The sequence below is a fragment of the Lynx canadensis genome, chromosome A2 (assembly GCF_007474595.2).
Source record: "Lynx canadensis isolate LIC74 chromosome A2, mLynCan4.pri.v2, whole genome shotgun sequence".
Classification (NCBI taxonomy): Eukaryota; Metazoa; Chordata; class Mammalia; order Carnivora; family Felidae; genus Lynx; species Lynx canadensis.
This window is the reverse complement of record NC_044304.2, coordinates 4,066,337-4,084,861: the sequence shown is the minus strand read 5'-3', so window position 1 is coordinate 4,084,861 and position 18,525 is coordinate 4,066,337. Positions and strand designations below refer to the sequence as shown.

At 52.2% G+C, this 18,525-nt stretch overlaps 1 protein-coding gene across 7 annotated transcripts in view; it reads left to right on the top strand.

The window, feature by feature from the left end:
- The window catches only part of RANBP3 (RAN binding protein 3), a 55,833-nt gene that overhangs the window by 19,632 nt on the left and 17,676 nt on the right, over window positions 1-18,525 (top strand). For 2 of the 7 annotated variants that reach the window (XM_030292820.1, XM_030292815.1), the window contains exons 2-6: window positions 598-653; window positions 6,349-6,537; window positions 14,389-14,425; window positions 14,523-14,609; window positions 16,451-16,522. In XM_030292820.1, coding sequence (XP_030148680.1) covers window positions 598-653; window positions 6,349-6,537; window positions 14,389-14,425; window positions 14,523-14,609; window positions 16,451-16,522 — 441 coding nt within the window. Of the gene's footprint in view, window positions 1-597; window positions 654-6,348; window positions 6,538-7,053; window positions 7,210-14,388; window positions 14,426-14,522; window positions 14,610-16,450; window positions 16,523-18,525 lie in introns of those variants that run through there. The other 5 variants (XM_030292829.1, XM_030292824.1, XM_030292841.1 and 2 more) reach the window with 4 other exon arrangements.

Below are 18,525 nucleotides of genomic sequence, written 5' to 3'. Positions count from 1 at the left end.
TTAATGGGCAGTCACTTAGAGATCCAGGTGGAATGTCAGGTGACTCAACCAGGGTAAGCTCTCCAAAGAGCATGAGCTGTGTGGATAGAGGTTGCAGTCTGGTTATCCCCCGGCCCCCGCTGGCCTATAAATTAAAAAAAAAAAAAAAAAAAAGATAAACCTAAACTAGTCTTCAGCATTTGAAATTCAGGAGATGCCACGTAAAGGTCTGACATCTCTGTGCCACATTCCTGCAAGGCCACGGCTGATGGCGCAGAACGGCATTGCCTTGGATACCCTGCAGCGTGCCGCCCTCCCCACCACTCTCTGTCCATCACTGGCGTGGCTGTTCTAAGAGAGTCTTGCAACCTTTTTCTTGATGTATAACATGCACCAGAAAAGTGCACACACCCTAACATTAAGTGTCAGATGTTCACAAACAACACGCCCCCGTGGCTACTTTAAGAAACCATTTTCTAAGTGATTTTGACGTTCTTTGGAGTTACTAGTTTGATATCGGGTTTGGTTTTTGCTTTTAACTTATTACAAACAAATGTAGCTTTGTTTACTGTATGAATATAGTGTTGGGGGGAAAACAACCAATTTTTCTTTTTGCAGAAAAACCTGCCATTGCTCCGCCCGTCTTTGTGTTTCAGAAGGATAAAGGACAAAAGGTAAGGGGCCGGTATGTTCTCTCGTCACATGATTACTCTGATCTGTTTTCTCCCAGAGGTCTCTCCCAGGTCACAAGGCCAAGGGTACTTCTCTTTTAAGCCTTCACTTTGAGCTTGAAAGGAAAAGGTCCTGTGGCTTTAAGTTATCCTGGTGAGAGGTTAAGACGGGCGTGTGTGGAAAGGGTTCAGAAGCCTCGCTATGAACGGTGGTAGGAAGCTGCTTTCTAATTCTTAATGGTTCATTTTAGAAATGCTTCTGTACATTAGGAAGAGTAGGAGAGAAAAGGCAGAAGGAAGGGGGAGGGGGAGGGAAGGAGGAAGGAAGGAGAGAGAGTAATGGTGGTTAAAGGGGAAGACAGGACCTTTAAAGATTTCAGGGAGATATTTTGGCCCCCAACCAACTTGGCAGAAATGCATTTAGAATAATTATCTATTACTTGGCTTTTGCATTATGTACTTACCATCCATCTTTGTTATTTGTTGTTTTCTTGCTCTTGGATTTCAAATGTCTCGGTTGCACCGATGTTGGGAATACCTTACCTAACTCCTAGCGATGAGCTAGCAGTTCGTCAAAGGCCTGATTGGTGCCATGGTAGCATTCTGATGTCGCATGCTGCCGTTTACCCAGAAGTCATTGATTTTATGTCTGTCCCTGACCAATCAGTGTGGAAGGTTGGGGTTGTGTCCAGGGTAGTTGATGTTCTGTGGTGATGCTTCCCAAGCTTATATGAGGACTCTACTTGGCCAAAAAAATGGTTGATCCCTTCCACCCCACCCCTCACCCCCAGGACAGCAGGTATAATTTAATATACCCTTTGCAAGATTTCAGAGTGACCAAAGTGCTAGTTTTGGTGTGTTTTGGCATCTGTTTGTATCTTTCTTTTCTTTTTCTCTTTTTTTTTTTTTTTTTTTTTTTTTTTTTTTTTTGTTTTTCTTCTTGAGAGAGCGCAAAGTACACACGAGGGAGGGGCAGAGGCAGAGAAAGAATCCCTAGCTGGTTTCACGACACAGGGCTCGATCTCAAAACTGTGAGATCATGACCTGAGCTGAAATCAAGAGTCGGATGCCCAACTGACTGAGCCACCCAGGTGCCCCAGATCCATTTACATCCTGTTGATAAGAACAGATCCGTTCTAAAGCTCTCCTTTTGGAGACTTGTGATCCACAGGCGAGGTGTCTGGTAGATGCCCGGTCCTCTGGCGGCGTGGCGGGACCGCTGGTCTGGCGATTTGGGACTCCTCACAGCCCAGCTACTGCTCCTAGACCCTGTCCCTCGGTCTGAGAAGAGAGGCCAGACTTCTGCGTGGCCCAAGTTTCCCTGGACCTTGTTCAAGTACGGTGCCAGGAAGAGAGCGTGTGTGCGCGCAGGGGGGCAGGAGGGAGAAGTGGCTGTCTTAAACCCACGAACACACACACGTACCCTTGCAGGGTACCTTCTTGTGAGCCGGGGCTCATGTGCTAGTCTTGCTCTCATGTTAAACTTTCCCATTGTTTGTTCTTTTGCTAAAGAGAGAATGACAGCACCCAAGGAAACATTCTTCCTGTTTTGTCTCAGTTTTCCAGGTGCTGTTTTCAAGACACATCAGGCTCTGGGGTCTCCTCTCCCCTGGGCCTTGACTAGTACATGTAGCTTAATTACAAGTATCTCTGTCATTAGTCTTTTGGAGGTTCGCTCACAGAGAAGGGGCTGGTGCGCTTTTGCTAACTCTTAGAAATGCATGTGTTCAGTTTCTGTTTTAGATGTGAAAGTTGCTTCTCTCAGGCTTTCTGTAAAACGAGGATCTTTGAGAATTTTGAATGTTTTTATGATCTTTTGAACCACTTTGAAACGGGTCAGCAAACTAAGGCCTGCCACCACCGCCTGTTTTTGTAAATAAAGTTTTATTGGCACACAGCCATGCCCACCCTGTTCCCAGTAGCCGAGGCTGCTTTCCAGCTGTGACAGCAGAGTGAGGTAATTTGGGCAGAGACATATGGCCCACAAAGTCCAAAATACTTAGTAGCTGACCCTTTATAGAAAAAATTGGCCGACCCCAGATTTAAATTTAGGAATTAATACTTTCAACCCGAAGACTTGGACAACCAGCAGGAAGAAACACTAAAATGTAGCATTTGTTCGGCCAAATTTAGAATGTTTTTTAAGTCTCTGACTCCCATTTCAATACTGTTTTCACGGTTGAAGTGCTTCTTGCCTGCAGCCTTGTGGTTCGGAGGCTGTAACTTCCACGTATTACCTCCAGCAGGTTGGGGTGAGGCTGAATCAGAAGAGTAGCTAGGAAACTGCTCCGCATCGTGTTAAAAATGTGCAAATGTAGTTCTTATCAAAACATTGACTCCGAGCCAACTCTAAATGGGCTTCTAAAAATAACTGATCTCCGGTTCCTCAGAGTTCAGCCCTCCACTTCTGCCGGGCCTGCGGGACCAGATCCCCGGCAGGACTCGGGAAGTCTCTGCGTGTTTGCGAAGGAGGGCCTTCTGTGACCGTCCATGAGGGCAGCTGTCTGAGCTGTTGGGTGGGTAGTGGCCAGGTGAAGGTGGAATCTTCCTTTCTTTCTCTGCTGCTTATGACGGCTCAGAAGCGGGGCAGCGCTGCAGGGAGCAGCCGTGGCACTTCTGACAGAGACGAGGGTTCGAGCCTCATTCAGTTCCCATCTCCCTGGCCCAGGTTCCAGCCCGTCTGCTTCTCACGTCGCAGAAGCAGAGCTGGGAACGGGCCGCACAGGCTGCTCTCGTTTTGGTTTCTCCTCTCCTGTCCAACTTTGTATTTTGAAAATACTCAGTCCTCAGAAAAGTTAGAAGACTGAGACTGCAGACGCCGGGATGTCCTTCACCTGGCTTCACCTGGCCTCAGCACGGACATCTTTGTCTTAAATGCTGGAAGCACTCGACTATAGGTGGTGCCCACTGATGCTTCTCCCCTAAATCCTTCTGCAGGTGCCTCCTGGGAATAGGGCGGCCCTCTCCATGGCCCCAGTGCTATTGTCACTCCTAAGAATGTGATGCTTATTTTAGAAATATCCTTCAATGTGTAGGCCATATTTATGTTGTCCTAATCGTCAGCAAAATGTCCCTTACGACTATTTCTGGAGCCCTTTCTTGACCCACAAAGACCAGGAAGTCCCACTGTCAAATGTGGGACCACTGACTTACCTTTCAGTAAACTGTCTCTAAACCACCCAGCGGGCTGCCCTTCAAAGAACTTGTGTCTCCCCTCCCCCTGCCAAGGAGAACACTCCACAGGCCCAACTATTATCTGAACCATGATTGAGGCAAAAGATTTGAAATCAAAAAGAGAAAAAATGAAGCTGTTAGCCCAGGCGGGGTTTTTGGTTTTGTTCAGTAGCAAAGCCACGTGGCGTCTTCTGTCAGTCCTAACCACGGTCCAAGTTGCATTAACAGCAGGCTACAAATTGGTGGCGGTGGCCTGCCAGTGGTGGCATCTCTTAGTGTCAGCACAGGTTGTCAGATCCCCCTGTTGTTCCCTGTTAGAGAAAGCAGCTGACAGTTTGAACTCCAGCCCTAACGCCGAAAATCCAGTTGGACCCAGACCCAGAGCCCAACCGACAGCCCGGAATCGTCCTTCCTTCCTTCCATGCTCTCATGCTTCCTCAAGAGGGCGCTCCTCGTGAACGGCTTGCCTTCACTTATTTCTGTTTCTTAACTGCCTTGAATGGAGACCCGTTTGTTTTTTTCTCCCTTTTGATGTAAAGAGATTTTCGAAACTCCTTAGGAGTGTTTTTCATTGACTGTGACGACTGATGTTCCTTTCAGACACTCTGTCTTCCGAGTGTATTACTCTGCAGGGGTGAGGCTTTGTGGGGGTTGCACTTGGCCGATGGGGTAACGTCTGCTTGGTGGAAAGACAAAGCAGTTGCAGAGATGCGGATGGGCAGGAAGGAAGGGGTCACTGAATGCTGCCACAGTATCTTTAGACCCAGTTTCAAAGCTTACTGCTGATTAACAAGCCTATCCTGTGTACGCGTGTGTGTGTTTTGGTTTTTGTCAGCCATGTATATTTCAGGATGATGTCAAAGGCTCCCAAAATCTTGATGCCAGAGTTTCACCAATATGTTGAAAAACTACAGGCCCTGTCTTGGTTCTCTAGAGCTCCCTTTTCCTGTCCAACAAAAACACTCAGACCCAAGTAGAAAACGCTGGAATGGCATATGTGTTTCTCTTTGGTCCTCCAGTTTAGCCGTCATTTCAAGTTGAATGCCATGAGAGCATTTGAACATTCGTGCTCTAAAAGCAGGGGTTAAAAAAAAAAAAAAAAAACAAACCCCAAGTGGTTCTAATTAGAGATAGGCCATTGTCCACAGAGCTTATGGCTTAATGTTCTCTTAGCGGGTGTTTAATCTCCAGCCGTAAAGTAGCAGCCAACTGGTGCATGGGCCAACCTCTGCGTGTTGAGTGGGTTTGAGGGACAGCTTGAGAAGGAAGGCTTTCGTGTCTGTGCTTCTCCCCTTTATAGGAAGAATCGATTTTGCTGACTTGTTCGGTGTATGAATGAGCTCACATTTTGTCGCTTTTGCTTTCCTCAGAATGTTCAAAAGTTCTCTCAAGTCGTCTTTGTAGAGTTCCTTTGATCCAACAGACTGGCATTTTAAGGAATAGCCCCCAAGCCCTATCTAAAGAGGTTTTAGTCACTTCACACTCCGAAGAAGAGTGGCCAGGTCTGTGGAAGGACAAGGTAGCCACTCAGTTCACAGAGCGAGAGAAATGACTCCGTGTTGTGAACGATGCCAAGCGGGAGATTTGGGGACCAGAGCCCATCTGTTGCAGGACACCGGCTTTGTTACCCATTCCTCAAGAGCTCCCATTCATCCCAGAGCTCCCGGTCCCTGGGAGACCCTCCAGAATCCCAGGAACCACCTCGTAGGAAGCCAGGGGTGTTGTACCTTCAAGAACAAAAATTTCCAGAACCAGCTTTCTCTTACCCTGGCTGTTTTCTAAATACACCCTTGCCAAGGTATTTGGGGTGAACGTGGGAAAATCCTAGGCCAAGGGTCTCCCTCCTCCAGCTGAACTCCCACCCATCTGATAGAAAGCCAGCTCTCTGTGTCTCTGGCAACTGGCTTGGTCACCCTGCATCTGCACTCACTGAGGCGAGAAAGCGTTCCCTTTATCTCGGGTTTAAGCAGAACGAATTCAAAGGTGCTAGAAGCACTGTAAACCGTGTACACTCCGTTTTGTAGGCTATTCCAGGCCTGCCTCCCCTCCCCCACTTTTTTTAACGGACAGAAATGGTGCTGAGGGCCAACTTCCCTCCTCAGTGTCCTTGCAGAGATGGGTCATCAACCCCTAGAGACAAATGGACATAATCGCCCCTGTTCCCCTCTGGTAGAGGCCCTGCCCCCATCTTGGTCTCCAGGACGTCGTTCCTCGCTCACAGCCCATAAGCACAGTAGCTCCAGGCTGCAGGTTGTGGAAATGGGGTCCCAGGCCTCCTGCATACCTCAAAGCTCCCTGCAAAGTTAAACAGCAGCCAAGTCCGCACTCATTTTCCATTCTTTCATTCTGGAGGGCCAGTTTCGTCGGGCAAAACACAACAGCATGTGCCAGGCTTCTTGTCTCATCCTCCCAGGCAGGGGCTGCTGAAGTCTGAACGTCTCTAGCCCTTCGATCCCCGCCCACCCCTTGCCCTGTGTTGCAGCCTTTGTTTACATTGAAGGAAAATTGTCTTTTTTGCTCCCAGTCCTCTGCAGAGCAAAAAGACTTGTCGGATTCGGGAGAGGAGCCTCGGGGGGAGGCTGAGGCCCCCCACCATGGCACGGGTCACCCCGAGTCAGCTGGTGAGCATGCCCTAGAGCCTCCTGCCCCCGCTAGCGCTTCAGCCAGCACTCCTGAAGCCCAGCTTCTTCCTTTCCCGCGAGAACTGGCAGGGGTAAGTCCACCTCCACCCAGCACTCCACGGCCTGGGGGTCCCAACCCAGACCGGCCCCTTTCCCTTTGGGCTCCTCAGGTCAGACCCTAGACCGCAAGCAGCCGATCATAACTGAAAAGATGATCATGATCTCTGCAGCACCCTTTAATTCTTGCTGCCAGAAAGTCAGGGAAGATTGAGTCCCCTTTTTCATTGAGACTTTCTAAACGGGGGAATTTATATACACCCCTAGCAAGAAGCAAATCCTGTTGCCTGAGAGAGACATAAGGGGTCAAAAGAGGGATTGAGTAATGGGGTAGAACCTTCCAAATCAAATTCGACCCCCCTCTCCGTCCTTCCATTTTTCTTTCTCCTCTCCCTGAATTTGGGCGTTCAGGTTCAGGGTCTTAGAAACACCAGTAGCCCCAGCTTCCTTGATCTAGAGGAAGAGGAGGTGTCTAAAGCAGACTGCTTTGCAAGACCGGTTGTGTTTGGACTGTGGTTAGGCTGTGAACTGCTTGTCTTCAATCAAAGCAGGAAGAAGAAAAGACTCTTCTTTTGAATCCAGAGGGAACCCCTTGAGCCCTTTATCTTTGTATTGAGAAGGCTTTTGAAGATTATAGGTGGAGAAGATTGTGAACTCTCGAGAACAAGAAATGTCTTGAGTGTTTGGAGGTTGATAAAATGGGAAAGGTAAACATCACCCTACATTCAGGATTGAAAACTCCATGTGGGTACCTAAGCCCCCCATTCTGGCAGGGAAAAATGACTCTTAAGGAAACGAGGAACCCTGCTGTGCACACCAAACACTGGGTAGCCATCCAGGGTGTCACAGTCCCAGACCTTCAGCGATCCCTTGTGTCACATCACCAGTGTGCTTGAGGAAATGATGAAAATTCAGTTACAGCCACCAAACCCTGGGACACACAGGAGGAAGTGATGTTCAGCAGAGGTGAGGTTGGAGGCCACTTGGAACATTTTGGAGGAGTCAGTGTGTAGTGGAAGAAGAATAAACGGCCTTTACCGTGTGTCGGGCAGCAGTGACGGGGGCAGTCCCTCATGGTGTACAAGTGGGTTTGGGCCCAGTAAAGATTCCAGCCGGGAGGCGCCCACACCAAAGTGTTCCAGGGGTTCACAAGCAAGCACAGAACTGACAGAGCAAGAATTAGGAGACGATCACTTTTTCGGTTGGGGGCCCAGCAGCTCCTGGAACCTTCTGCTGAGCAGGTATTATGAGTTATTGTGCCTTCAGCCTTCGCAGGCACAGGAAATCGTGTCCTCGGTTCCCTGAGAACAGACGACCTCCGTGTGGATCTGCCCAAGAGGCTCTGGGGCCCTTTGCTGCTGTCTGGCTTGAACAGCACAACAGCTCACAGAGCCGCCTGTCACTCGAGAGGCTGAGGGTTTTCAGTTGAGAGTAGCAAATGGGTAGGTCGCAGAGGTGGAGTCGCAGCAGCTGTTCCTCCAGAGGCACACAGGCTGGTGTGGGCCTTATCTAATGCCCGTCTGGTAAGACCGGGGTGGGGGGTGGGGGTCTCACCTTCTGCCTGCAGCCGGGCCAGATGGGGATTTCTGTAGCCTGGCCGATGGGACTGGACTTCTCAATTCTTGTGGACCTTGGGTCAGAGGCTCTAATCCCCCAAAATTCAAACCATCCCCAGCCTGGCCATGCAAGGTCAAGTGTTAACAGTGGGAAGCCTCAAGCCGGGTTGTGGGTCACCGTGGGAGGAAGTCAGGACCGGGGGGAGCAGTCGATGAACATACCAGCATAGCAGCAATGGTCGTGCACATGACACACACACACGTGCTGTTTGGCTTTGGCATTTGTAACTGTGGGAGTCCCTGGTCCCATCAGAAGTCCGTCAGTGCCACCTTCACATCATTTGGTGATAGCTCTGAGCCAACCAGGACTTACTCCTTTGGGTTCTCAGCAGAGAAAACTGGCTTGTTGCCAGTGGCTCCCATTAACTGGCTTTCTCTAGTGATTGGGCATGTTCAAAGCAGAGTAAACTTTTTCTAGGTCACTTAGGGCATAAATTAAAGCAGATGGAACCTGATCCCAGTTTCTTCTCGGGTTGAGATGTTCCTTTGGTTAGCTAGGACTAGTTGCTCTCACATCCGAACAGATTTGGATCTTGCCCTGTACCACACTGGAATTCAGGAAACCGCCCACCCTGACCCAGCCAATTTCGTCCATCACGTTTAGTCTGTTCTTTATTGCATGATCCCTTGAGGAAATGTAAAGCCGAAAGTTCTTTATAATAAATAGCGGCTCGCTGAATTGTTGCTTAGAGAGGGCCCGCTCATCTTTCAGTCTCCCCGGACTCTGGCCATCTAAGACTCAGTACCGGGAACAAGCCTCTATATATCAGACTTCCTGGCTCTCAGAAGACAGCTTGGAGAAGACCAGACCACATCCAAATTAAGTTCTCTGATCCGGAGAAAGCAGGCAGCTCTTTGTGCTTACTCTGAGTCTGGCTTAAGTCTCCTGGACTGATGCTCAGAGCCAAGGCCTCGCTGAGCCCGAAGTGTGTTTATTAGACCCACCAGGAAGCTTAGGTCCTGGAACCAGACCCCTGGCTGGACAGCTTCCCTCCTCTTCTAGGTTCTGCATGGGATTTGGACCCTCATTTCACACCCCCCGCCCGACATTCAGACCTTCGGAGGCCATGATTTTTTTTCTTCAGTATCTACCTTTTTAGTAAGAAGTTCTGAGCTGGTCACCCAGTTGCAGAATAAACAGCACTGAATCAGCCCATAGTGCCTTTGAAGACAAGGACATGTCAGGAGTCCCCTCCCTTGATTGATTTTTCAGCCCAGGCATCCATTTCCCTGTAGCCACAGCCAGGCAAGCTTTCTAACGGTTCAGTCCATACTGGAGTCGCTGAGGCCCAGGCAAGCCAAATGGTGTCTGGCATGGTCTCGTTTTCTGGGAAGTCAGGAAGGCAGTGCTGTTCACTCCTGCTTACTCTCCCTGTGTGTCAGCTTTGGAGACACAGTGGCCAGCTCCATTCCTTCCCATTGGATTGGCCTAGCACCTTTGTCCTTCTTGAGGCCACACCAAGCAGCCTCATGAGAGCCATGTTTTCTCAGGGCATGGGGTGGGGGTGGGGGATCCTGGATAAGCATAATGATCATAAATTTTCACCGTTTCATCCTTTACAAAGAACTGAAGCTTCCCACATCTGCAGTCCAGGGTCCTGTTCCGAGTTAGACGTTACCATCTATTTTGTCCTTGGCAAGAGGGACATGCACACCTCACAGAATGAGCGGCTCCCCCCGAGGTTCCCGTGACTCTGAGGGGAGAGAGCTGCCGCCCCTGTGAGTCTTTCCACCCGTCCACAGCAGCCGCCACCGTGGGGGCTTTTCATCTTCTGTAAGCCCACTCCACTCGTTCACACTCCGTGACACCGGGGAAGCGAATTGAAGGATTCTCTTTGGGCTTCTTTCTTTCCTGCCTCCTTATGTAAGTGTTGATTTGGGATATGTTCGGCATGGTGTCCCAGATGGGTGCTGACCCCAGTGTCCTCTAGGTATCCTCCCGAAACCCTGATCCTCAAAGAGGTGGATTCTAGTGTGGGAGGAGGCAGAGGAGGAAATGGGGCCTTCACACCTGCTTCTGCCCTGGCTCCTCCCCACAGAGGAATCCTGGAAGCCTGTTCTTCGAATCCCCATGGCTGTGGCTCCTGAGCTTTGGATGCACACTTCCCGGGTCCGAGGAGCTGTAGCTGTTTGTGCCCCGGGCATTGTTCTCAGCTGACCCCGATCGGCCTCTCCCTTGGTTGGGGTGAGGGGTGGCCCCTGACTACCAGGCTGCTGTGTTGGCAAAAAGTGTGCGTGGAGACTGCGTTGGCCTTGTTTGGCGCCGGGGTTGGCTTGAGAGGGAGTTGCTTTGCTCCAGGCCTTTCCGTTTGGGGAGAAGACAGCACGAGACAGCCAGACAGCAAGCTCAGACCTTCAGTGCAGTTGGGGGTGGGGGCAGACATCAGGCTCACATGGGCAGCTGGAAGAGTTGAGGATTTCTGGAAGAGTTGACATATCCAAAGGCAAGCAGAAATTACTTCCTTGTACATTGTCTTGTTTCTTTGTGCTAGTTCCTATTGAGGAGAGTTGCTGGCATCAGTTTCCTTACTGCTTCTGAGTTGGCTAGTTCAGACCCCACAGGAGGTTCCAGCAGCTTCTGGAAGGTTCTTCCTGGTGGGGGAATCTCCTGTGTTGTCCTCCCCTGGCCTTGGCCTCTCAGCTTTTCCAGGACCAAGACACCAGTCACGTGCCTCTTAGAAGAGATTTGAGGTGTGGGTTTGAGGGTCTCCTGGGGCTTAAGGGACTAGACGTATCTGAATCTTGTCTGGCCAGGCACCCTCTCTTCTCCAGGTCACCGAAGGGGCTGCGACCAACTCGGGCTCCATTTGTGCAACGAGTGCATGCCGAGCATCTTTTGTGCACAGCGTCCCGGTGTTCTGTGCTGAGCTGTGGGCAGAACAGCCAGACGGACACGTTAGATCCTTTCCAGCTGGTACACAAACGGCAGAGGCGCGAGAGGCTGTGGGTGGGGTGGAGAGGAGCAGCTTCCGCTCGCTGTGTGGCGGGATAGTGAGCGAGCTCGGCTTCCCCCGGAGGAGGGTTCCCCCTGGAGGAGGCCATGCTGAGCGGAGCTGCAGGAAGCTCGTCCCAGGCCTTGGGGGCAGCACACACAGAAGGAACCCTGAGGTGGGAACAGTGTTGGCAGATTGAGAAAACAGGAAGGAGACTGGGAGTCTGAAGCGTGACAGCAAGGAGGGGTCGTAGGGCATGGACAGACGGGGCCCCGGAGGCCTCAGCTCTTGGTCTGGGCACACTTCTGGGGGGTTCCTGGCACCCATCACATTCTTATGAGACTCCCGATTCCTGAGACACTTGGGGTGTTGTTGGCATAGGTAAGAAAGTTCGGTGTCAGTTAAGAACCCCAAAACACGTGAAGCAAAAATTGACAGAACTGAAGGGAGAATTCAGATACAGTCGTAGCGTCGGAGAGCCCAGCACCCCAGTGGAGTAGTCTGCAGGGCTCCGGGAGGGCTCAGACAGCACTCAACCCCGCTGGCCTGGCAGGCCACCTGTCCCAGAGAACATTCCAGACGGTGCTGTGCTGCAGAGTAACCGGGACACTCTCCAGACAGACTGCTTGCGGGGCCACAAAACAAGTGTCAGTAAGCTGGAGATGACTGAAATCGCACAGTCGTTTGCAAGCACAGTGGAATGAAATCAGAAATGTGGAGATTTCTGGAAACCCGCACATGGGGAAATGAGACAAGATAGCTTGCAGGGCAGAGGGAAGTTAGGTGCAGAGGCCTCTTGGCATTGAGCTGGTGGAGGAACACCCTTTTCGGCAGCTGAGGAAACAGGAAGCTGGGGCGTGACAAGCTCTCTGGACTGCTGACCAGGCTAGGGGCCACTCTTCTGCATGGAATGCAGGGACACATGCCTTAGCAGCTTCTCTGAGGCCCTCAGAGCACCTGAGATTTGTGTCCCTTCACTGAACAAATGCCAGGCGAGGTCCCACTGTGTGCTGCATGCCAGCGCCCTCCTGGGACTCAAGCCGGTGGAGGCCGTGACACAGACTGCACAATCAGCGTGAGAGGCGGAGGACTGCAGAGGACAACGAGGCCAGAGGACAGGGGTGGGTGTGAGGGGGTTGTCAGGTGAGGAGCCAGGGACAAGAGAGCAGGACCAGAGGTGGGGCCGTTTCCGGATCCCAGAAGTCGCCCTGCGGAAGTGACAGATCCCGCGGGATCTGAGAGGCTGCCACGTGTGGGGTTGGTACAGCCAGAATGCTTAGTGAGAGGAGCGAAGCACCAGGAGCCACGGGACCAGACCTGGGGGTGGGCCGGCCGCTGTGAAGGAACAGGAAGGAGGTACCTGGGTCTGCACCTCAGTGATGTCACCCAAGGAAGGGGATGGTCCTGGGAGAAAAGGTCTGTTGTGCCAGTGTCATGGCTCTGTGTTGTCACATGCCACCCCAGTGCTTAGTCCTGGGCTTGGGGCCGTCTTCTTAACACCCCTGGCCCTGTCCCCATCCCTGACTCCTCATCTGGCTGCCCCAGGACGTGACTTCACGTCTGGACCCTTGTCACACAAGGGCATAACATCCAGCGGAAGTGAGCCGGCTGGGAGAGCCCCACCTTGGCCGGGTGTTGGGTCGGGCTGAGTGCTGCCCCACCTGCTTATCCCACTGACCCCGTCAATCTCCCTGAGGCGCCGGTGCCGGCGCCCCCATTTCCCAAGCAAGGAAACGAGCCTGGGCAAGTGAAACAGTTTGCCCAAGGTGTACCTTTAGGAAGTGTCAGAGCTGGGAGAAGGTACTGCAGGCCTTCCAGAGGGGTCGAGCCCCTTGAGGCTCCTGCCGCCGGTTTGTGCCCATCTGGAGCCCGCCTGCCCGACTCCTCCCTGTTTGAATTCGTTTGGGACCCAGTGGTGTGCTCACAGCTGCCCCGCGGACTGTCGAGCCCCTGTTGTGTTATGAGGGGTTCGTTTACTAAGCACTCTGCTGGATGGCCTCCCCTGCGCCCCCGGATCAGCCTTTGCGGATGTGGGGACAGCAGCCGTCCTCGCCCCTTCACAGAGGCTTGCAGCGGGCGCTTAGAACAGCTTGTGTTTCTGACTCCAGCCCACGTTGTCAGCTCACACAGGAGAGCGTGCAGGCTGGGATCCTTTTCTCTCCCTGTCCCTTAGGACAGGGTCTACAAACTCCGGGCCTCTGTCTACAAGCTAAGAGGGTGGAATATACACGTGGCCCAAGATGCTGAAAGTCCTTTGTGGCCCTTTATGGGGAAAGTGGCGCCCAGGGGGCTCCAGCCGGTGCTCACAGCCCGTTATTTACGTTATTTAGGGCAGTTACTGCATCTGTCTCCACCCCGCCCTGGGCTCACAGAGCACTTTCCCAGGCGCGCCTCATCTAATCCCTAACAGCTCCTCCAGGCAGGTGGTCCTCCTTTGGCTAACCTTGACCCCTAGGGGCTTTTCTGAAACTAAGAAAATTGGCTCCTCTGCTCACTCCCACGTTCAGTGCCCCGGGAGGACTGATATGCACTCGTCAGTGTTTGCTTCTGGCTGCTGCTTTCGGAAGAGTCACAACGTCTCTGAGAAGGGCTGTGTCCTAGGGGTTGGGTATTATCTGGGGGGTGGGAACGGGGCCTCATCCTAAGGCTTCTGGATGGCTAGTTGTGAACATTCTAAAACTAAACGTTGTTAAGGAGGAAATTCTTCGGCCACCTTCTGACCTCGCTGGTGATTTTTTGGTAGGTTGTGTGGTCTGCTGAGTTGTTCTGAACACTCTGCATCGGACTTAGGTCCCAGGCATCACAGTTCTGTATCTTCTGGAAATAATAACGTACCTTGAAGCACCGTTCTGCACTGTGCAACAAGCCAGGGCAGGGAATGGAGGCTGCTACGATCCGGTGTTAGGTGACCATTTTACCCAGTCTGGCTGCCCTCCAGAGCGGAGCGAGTCACTTGCCAGCTCTTGGCAAAGTGAATTCCAGCCAGACACCGTTTCACTGTGCTTGACTGGGGGGGGGGGGGGGGGGGGGGGGTGGCACGTAGTTAGCTGTGACCTGTGGAGAGACAAAGACACCAGTCTTTGTGCAGTAAACATGTTCTCAGCCCATGGACTCCTTGGCCCCATGGCCTGGAAAAGCAGACACAGAAGGTTCTTGGGGGGATTTTTGAGCCTAATGTTAGGTTGAAAGTCTGTCCGTGACTTGGGTGCCTGAGCTCAGGGAGTTGGCCCCCAGGGCCGCGTTTCAGGACGCACTCACTGAAGAACTCCCACGCTGCCTGCCGGGTGCGGGGCAACCTGGCCCTCTCTCACCGCCCTGCCGTGTGCTCTCGTTTCAGAGGCCAGCCGGAGGCTCCAGCCCCGAAGGTGGAGAAGGTGAGGAAATCTCTAAAACGGTTCATCCTCTTTGGTTGTAAAAGTGAAAGCAACCTGACTTTCTCCTCCTCTTCCTCCTCCTCCTCATTTTCTGTAGATTCCGACCGAGAAGATGGAAATTACTGCCCTCCTGTCAAGCGAGAAAGAACGTCCTCTTTAACCCAGTTCCCACCGTCACAGTCAGGTAACCGTTGCAGACCATTCCCAAGCGGTGAAAGCGTCCGTGCTCCCCTCTGATGTCTCCTGCTCGGCCCAGATCCACTTAGAATCTATCTGAGGCTCAGCGTCTGCCAGGGATGAGGCTCAAGTGCTCCCCACTCGAGAACCCGTGCCACTTACAGAGGCTTGTGACCTAGCCGACTAAAAGAAAATGCACCAGAAGTAGTCCCTCTAAAAGAGAGGGAAAGGATGGTCAGTCCTGTTGGGAGCTGTGGCCATTAAGTACATGTCCTCCTGCTCGGGTGTGTGACCGTGTCTGTAGACTGCAGGCACAGGAAGCGAAAAGTAGTGCGTCCTCCTGACCCTTCAGGCACGTGCCTAGAGCTTGGCAGTCTGGTCCAGAAGCCCAGACACACACACACACACGGTACATAACGAACCAAGTGGCCCCGGAAGACACTTCGGTGATGGAATGCCATGAGCCCCCAAAGGAGGAGGGCTTGGTGGGACCTTGAAGGGTGGGCCAGGCTAGGACCCTGCGGAAGTGGCTGGGCCCGAGGGCTTGTATGGAGACCGATGCAGGAAAGAGGGCGTTGCCCAGAGTAGAGAGAGATGCCGAGGCTACTTGGTGAGAGGTTCTCTGAGCCTGGGGACAGCCCTGCAGATTCAAGGGCAAACATAGCCTCAGGGCTTGCCCCTTCCCCTCCCCTTCTTGACTTGGTCCCCCTGGCGTCGTCCGTGTTCTCAGTCTTGGCACCCAAGTGCAGGCTCAGAGATGCGTGTGTATTTAGAGAGGATCTCCGGTTACCTATCTTGGCATCCATTCTTGGGAGGTTTGTGTAACTGTGAACCTTAATGATGTCACTCTAAGAGAAAAAGCACACCCTGGAAGGTCATTTGTGCTTACAGGAGTAATGTAGACGTTACAGGAAGGTGCAGTGTACAAAGCGAGCGTCCTTTCAAGATCCTCCCCTGAAACACACTGGATTTCCTTCCTGTTGCCCTTAACACACATATTGTGGACTTTGCCACACCCTTTCTCATGAGTGCTCCAGGCCCCTGAATGGATGCACTGTCACTTGCTGATGAGCAGGCCTTGAGGAACCTGTCCAGGCTTCCATAGACCTCCTCATCTCCCTCGTTGCCCGGTGCTCCTGTGAGACAGGGAGCTTCTGCTTCCTGGCAACGGATCGCATTCCTTGGCGTTCACCGTGCACTGCTGAGCCACGCTCTGTGGCAAAAGGTGCAACAGAGAAGTGGTTTGTGCTGTGGCCCTAGGCTGCAGGGACAAAGGACAGCCAAATATCTCCCCTCTGCTCTGGCACAGTGGCATAGGAAATAGCTCTCAGTCACCGCGGGTGGAGAGACACGAGCAGAGCTGGTAACTTGGAAGGCCTTGTCGGTGCCCTGCGCTCTGATTCTGTAGCTGTGTCCATCCACCCAGATAGTTCTTCAGCTCCGAGGGCCATTGCATTACTGCCCGGCCCACACCCCAGGCGGCAGTTGATAAGTGTAAAGTAAGATCCTAAACAGGTGAGGGGAGTAGGGGTGCAGCCAGCCAGCGAGCCCTGGCAGGTGACAAGGAGCAGGGACTGAGGCTGGGAACATCCAGTTCATTCTGCTTCCCTCCTGGCTGCCCACTTAGGGGCCCAGGGTGCCAAGGAAAAGCCAGGGGCATGAGGACGAGACAGGCGGCCACAGTGGACCACAGCATCTAACGGCCTGGTTCACAATGTTGAGCCTCCTAGAGTGGGGCTTGGAGATCGACCCTTCAGGTGGGAGAGGTGACCCGGTTCGTGTGTTCTCCGCCTACTCACATTGTTTTTCCTCTTGTTCCCTTCCCTGCCCGCACCTCCTTGTCGACAGTATCAAAAAACAATGTTTTTATGCCATCAACCTTCTGCGAGCCATCTGCAGGCAATTCTGACTCAGAACCAGGTGAGCCCTCGTGTCCCTTTGCGTTTTACTGCCCGTCGCTAGGGGTTTTCCTGGGATGAAAAGCAGTTGATATTGTAAAATAAGATCTTAAACAGGAATGGGCGATTTGAAAAACGGATTCTTTTCCAGTTCTTAAATGTTTTCCCAAATCTTCAGCTCGTAGATTTGGAATCCAGTGTGAGGCAAGCTTCATAAGCCCTTAGTTTTTTTGCTTCTGCAAGGAGGGCCTGGTCCCAAGGAGTCTTTAAAGTTTTGTTGTTTTTTGTTTTTTTGTTTTTGTTTTGTTCTTGCAAAAACAAAAAGCAGCTATAGATCAGCGTACTGCTCGTTTTACAAGGTTTTTGCACAAGTAATAACTCATATCATTTTTTTAAGGCAAACGGGAAATACACAGAGTGAGAGAATCTGGCTGCCCCGCCCCCTTCCCCACCCCAAGGTAAACTGCTGTGAGGCCGATGGAATTTTCCAGACCCCTTTTCTGTGCATCAGACCCTCACACTAATAATCAGTGTGACTTAGACATGTTCAGGTGGATATGTAAGCGTACTCGGTCACAGCTTTAAACCTTGAGGGCAAGAGCTTGCCTCCCCCCGAAGACTGAGAGAGCCTTCCTTTTTTGGTCTCTCACTGGAGACCCAACTCCAGGATTTCCTGAACGTTTCTCCCACGTGGCTGAAATTCCTCATAAAAGATTTAATGAGCAAGTTCAACCACCCGAATTCTGTAACCCAACCTGCCTTATATAAATTCATTGCCGACTTCAAAAGCATTGCAAGAGAAGTCCTACTCTGGTATGAGGGCAGTGTTTTTATAACTTACGGGATCGATTCGATAGCCCCGTTTCACACAATTGAACTCATTTTGGTTCGAAAAGCAGACTGTTTGGAGCTGACCTTCTCACCAGGTCCTAAAGAGGAGTTTGGTTTCTAAGCGTCCTTGGGAATGCCTGGAGTGCTCGCTTAGCAAGAACGCTGTGAATGGTAGGGGCGACGTTAGCCGCGGTGAGCCTCCTCTGGGCCAGGCTGTCAGTCCCTGAAGCCGAGTGTCTAGATCGCGTGGAGCTGGCGATTTCCATCACAAATCTCACAGCCCCTCGTGAGGTCTGTGAGTGGTGGCCTCGCTCTCTTCTTTCCCCCCACAAAACCTTCATTCTGCAGCATCGACAGCAGGGCCACCCTGAGAAAAGGGGGTTCCCAGGCCTGCCGAGGCGCCCTGACGCAGCTTCGCTTCCTGCTCCCTGACGCAGGGTGGAGTCATATCAGACTTGCACATCGGTCCCACAGAGCAGGCCTCCTCTGACCTTGCCTGCCTGCCTTTCTTTTGGTTTTTAGCTTTAATCGGGGGGGGGGGGGGGGGGGGGGCGGGTGCAGATTTTAAACTTAGGGAAGAATTTTATAAAGCGCTTCTATATCCCTTTGCGCATTTGATTTTCCCCAGTCGCCCCAGTGATGTCCTTCATAGCAGAGGGACCAAATCCAGAGATCATGCACCACGTGTCTCTCTTTCCATCTGGAATACTGCCTCATTCTTCCCTTGACTTTTATGGCCGAGAAGACGACAAGCCCATTATTTTGGAGGAGTTTTTCTGTCTGGGTTCGCCCAGGGATTCCTGGCGATCCCACCCAGGTGGTGCGTCTGGGGCTAGAATAGCACAGGAGCGAAGCTGTGTTCTGCCCGGCGCCCCAGCCCTGCTACCAGTGGGGCTGATTTTGCCCTCTTGGTCACAGTGGGTTCTGTCCGTTTTTGTTCTGTGAGGTCACCCCCTTTTTTCCAGAGAGACGCTCTGAGACCCTGGGGAAGCCCACCCCCCCGCCACTTTTCCCCTCCAGCATCAGCATCCACTCGTGTTCCCTTGCTCGTGTTAGTCATTCCTCTGATGACCAATCACGGCGGGATTTTCTGCCTTCGTTGTTGCTGGTACGTTCAGGTGGTGCTCTCCTGTGGGAGAGGGCTTTCCCGTCTGTCCGCTTAGTCCTTTGTGATCCTGTACCTCAAGGTGGGCG